Genomic DNA, 4,131 nt, shown 5'->3' with positions numbered 1-4,131 from the left:
TTAAATCGGGTTTATTTGTGAAATTCTTAGTTTTATTTCTAAGAATATCACTCGAGCCCCTACTTTTTTCTTAAAATCTGAAACATCGGCTCTAGGATTAGATCAAAGTTTTAAAATCTAATTTATAATTATATTAAATAAAAAAAAATTAAAATAATTGTGCATATAATAAATATGGAGAGAAAATAAATATATATATATATTTTTAATAAAATTAAAAAATTATTTAAATAAAATTAAAAAATTATTTAAATAAAATTTAATAAATATGAAAACTAATTAATAAAATTAAATTAATTAATTATATAAATAATAAATATGTAGGGAAGGTATAAAAATATTTTTATAATAATTTATTTAGAAATTTTAAATAATAAGGTAAAATATTTTTAAAATCTAATTTATAATTATATTAAATTAATAAAAGATTTGAAATAATTGTGCATATAAAATATATGCAGATAAAATAAAAAAATATATATTTTAACCAAAATTAAAAAAATTATCTACAGATTAATTTAATAAATATAAAAATTAATTAATAAAAGAAAACTAATTAATTATATAAATAAAAAAATATGTAAGGAAGTTATAAAAATATTTTTGTAATAAACTATTTAAAATTTTTAATTAAAGAATAAGATAAAAATATTTTAAAATTTTAATTTATAATTATATTAAATTAAAAAATGAGTTACAATAATGGTGTATATAATAAATATAGAGAAAAAATAAAAAATATATTTTAACTAAAATAAAAAAATATTTAAAATTTAATTTAATAATGAAAACTAATAATCTAAAAAAAAATTCATCTACTTTAATTTAATTTTTTAATCGACGACTCTTCATATTATTTTATAACTCGTTTGTATGTTTTGCGGGTTAACAAACTCTTTAACCTAATCCGTTAAGTCTCATAAGTCTAATCTAGAGTTTGTTAGACTTAATTATTATATATATATATATATATATATATATTTATATATATATATTTTTTTAAAAAGTATTTTTCTTATATAAAGCTTCCATATGTGAATTTTAAAATTATTATTATTTAAAGATTTAGAAAACAATTAGCAAAATCTAGTCTAGATTGAATATGTATATTAAAAGTGATATATAATTAATGTAACTAGAAAAAATATTATTTTTATTTCATTTCAAACATTATTTAACAAAAGGATTTTTTATTCCTTGAAAACAAATGTTATTATATTTAATAAATATGTTAATGCTATTATATTACAAAATATATATATGTTATTATTATATTAAATAAATCTACATTTTATCTCTGTAATCTAACTGTCATGTACATACAGATATTTGGCCTATTTAAGGGTTTAGTTTGATAGTATAATATCCACCGTCTTACCATTCACAAATATTTGAAAAGTCCTAAAAGAAGCATCTCATCCAATGGCTAGGCTTATTCTCTCCCATGTTTTGATTATTGTTTTAGCATTAGCAGGTTTTTTATTATTTGTAATAATATATTATTTCATAATGCATTCCTCATATCAGGTTTTTTTTAGTTGTAAATAATATATTATTTCATAATGCATTCCTCATATCAAATGTGAGACACCGGAAATAGTCTTAATATTTCTAATTTGTAGCTATAACGATGGTTGTGCAAGTGAGTGCTCAAAAACGATGCGACCAAGTTTTAGCTAAGACTGGGTGTACACTTGCTACATGTCGTGAGCAATGTTTCAAAGCTCGCAATGGAAACGGTGTGTGCATTGGATCAACTGGTTCAAGTTATTCATGTCATTGTATTTATAATTGTTGATAGATTTTTTTCAAAAGTGAGAATGACTATGATGTGATGACTATCTACATTTGATTTTTTAAATGTATTAGATATTATTGGGTTTTAATAAAATATAAGTGATGAGTTTTTTTCTACCAATAGTAATATTATAATAAATAAATGAAAAGAAAAAATTAGAACTAATAAATGAGAAAAAATAAACATCTCAAATAATAATTAATGTGGAACAATATGATATTTGTTATTCATTGATAGCATGTTGTTTTCGTAAGTGAAATTGGATTGAGAGATGAATAAATTTATTAAGTTGATTAATTTTCAAAATTCAAATGTCAGTTGCATATTATTTTATAAATTATTAGCTTTACACTAATAATTTTTCTTAATTATTTAAAAGGAGAGGTTTTCAATACTTAGTCAAAAAAAAAATATTCAACTCAATTTGAATAAACCAAACTCGAATTTATTTTCGGTTTTCGAATATGGTTTAAACAATTTTCATATACGATATTCGATTTAATTTTTGAAACCGAAAACCGAATTAATTTATTATTATTTATTTTAATTATATATTATATAATTTATTGCATATAATAACATAATTATATATATAATTTATTATATAATATATTAAAAAACAAATTTGGTTCGGTTTATTAGAATTTATTCGAATTCGGTTCGGTTTTTGATTTGAATAACTCGAACGAAGAACTCGAATAACCCGAAAGCCAAACAAATATACACCCTAACTTATAAGAAACTATTGAGATATTACAATTGTGATAAAATAAATTATTATCGAACTATAAATTCAGATATTTTACTTTCTTATATTGAGATTTTTTTTTTATCTTAAATCACTCCTAATATCTATATTATTAGGGAAATTTGACGAAATGACCCTAATGATGGCTCTAATTGCCTCCGTGGTTACCCAATAATTAAAATTGATCTGGTGACCACTTAATTTTTGTAGAAGAAATTACCCTTTTTGCGTCACGCGAAGAGACTTCGCGTTTCGCGAATTGGATTAGGGTTTTATATAAATATTCATTTTTTTTCATTTCATTCATTTCCTTTCTCTCTTTTTCTCTCTACTCTTGTTCGACGGCGGGGAAGAAGGCTACGGTGACGGCGACGACGGCTACGGCTAGGGCGACGTCGGCGGCAACGGAAAACATCAAGGATAAGAAAAGCCTAACCCTGAAATGATGTTCATACATATTTATGTTCTTATTTCCATGATCTTCATTTCAAACCCTAACCCTAACCCTAAATCGATTTATGTTCATGTTTTCAGTATCTTCATTTGAAAAGCCTAAATCAATTTATGTTCTTATTTCTATTATCTTCATTTCAAACGATTTATGTTGTCTTAATCAAACCCTAACCCTAAATAAATTTAATCTGTTCATATTGGTTCATATTGGTTCATATTGCTTCATATTGCTTTATATTTGTTCAAATTTTGATCATCTTATTGTTCATATTAGTTTTATTATTCGTTGTTCATATGTCAATGATAATAATTGCAGATAATCTCGTCGATGATCATATGAGTCCGTTTCAAGGAAGATTCACTTTTCACGTTACGCGAAGGCACATCGCGTTACGTGAAGCAGCACGGTCGACACGCGAAGCAGCACAATTGGCACGTGAAATGACACGGTCGGCACAGGAAGCAGCACGGTGGGCACGCGAAGCGGCACGGTCGACATGCGAAGGCACATCGCGTTACGCCAAGCGGCACAGAGTTGTACTTAGATTTGTGTAAAACATCAAATTAGATTTGTGAATGAAGAATGGTTTTCTTTGTTTTGTTTGATTAAATAATTTGTCATCTGCTCATATTCAGTTCTATTTGTCTTTCTTACCTTATCTTAACATTGTTAAAGAATTTCTTTTATCTTGAAAGAAGAAGCCCAAAGGTAAATAAAGATAATTAAAATTGAAATTGATTTTATTTTAAAAGCATAACTAAAAAAATATAACAAAAAATTCAATATTACAATAATAGTCAGCAACAAAATTGAATCTTCTTTGAAAATTTAACCAAATAAATGCAAATTTGTCATGAGTTAAACAGAATAGAATGTCATGAAATTATTATTACAAGTTACAAATCAGAAGTTATGTTAAGAGTTACATGAATAGAAAGATAGGAGTTACACGATCAAAAAGTTATGAGTTAAAGTTTTCTGACCATTTTCAAAAGAACAAAAATGACATAAATTGAAAAGGAAAAACATTCAAACCCCACTATGTCAAATCCAAAATGATCCATCTCTACTTCGAATGTGGTTTGGTTCACAACAACTATAAATTTAAAAACATTACAAGCGCAAATAGAA

At 24.4% G+C, this 4,131-nt stretch overlaps 1 protein-coding gene across 1 annotated transcript; it reads left to right on the top strand.

Moving 5' to 3' along the window:
* The first annotated feature begins 1,422 nt into the window (after nt 1–1,422).
* Nucleotides 1,423–1,798, top strand: LOC124939253 (putative defensin-like protein 165). The gene is made up of 2 exons (XM_047479743.1): nt 1,423–1,474; nt 1,623–1,798. The coding sequence occupies exons 1-2, from the start codon at nt 1,423–1,425 to the stop codon at nt 1,796–1,798; spliced, it is 228 nt and encodes a 75-aa protein (XP_047335699.1).
* The last annotated feature ends 2,333 nt before the right edge of the window (nt 1,799–4,131 follow it).

This window comes from Impatiens glandulifera, chromosome 5, assembly GCF_907164915.1.
Source record: "Impatiens glandulifera chromosome 5, dImpGla2.1, whole genome shotgun sequence".
Taxonomy (NCBI): domain Eukaryota; kingdom Viridiplantae; phylum Streptophyta; class Magnoliopsida; order Ericales; family Balsaminaceae; genus Impatiens; species Impatiens glandulifera.
The sequence above is the reverse complement of the archived record's forward strand: the minus strand, read 5'-3'. Positions and strand labels throughout refer to the sequence as shown.

Coding starts and splice junctions, on each gene's coding strand:
- LOC124939253 (XM_047479743.1), top strand. CDS start 1,423: ATGGCTAGGCTTATTCTCTCCCATGTTTTGATTATTGTTTTAGCATTA. Junction 1,475..1,622: donor TATTGTTTTAGCATTAGCAG/GTTTTTTATTAT, acceptor TCTAATTTGTAG/CTATAACGATGGTTGTGCAA.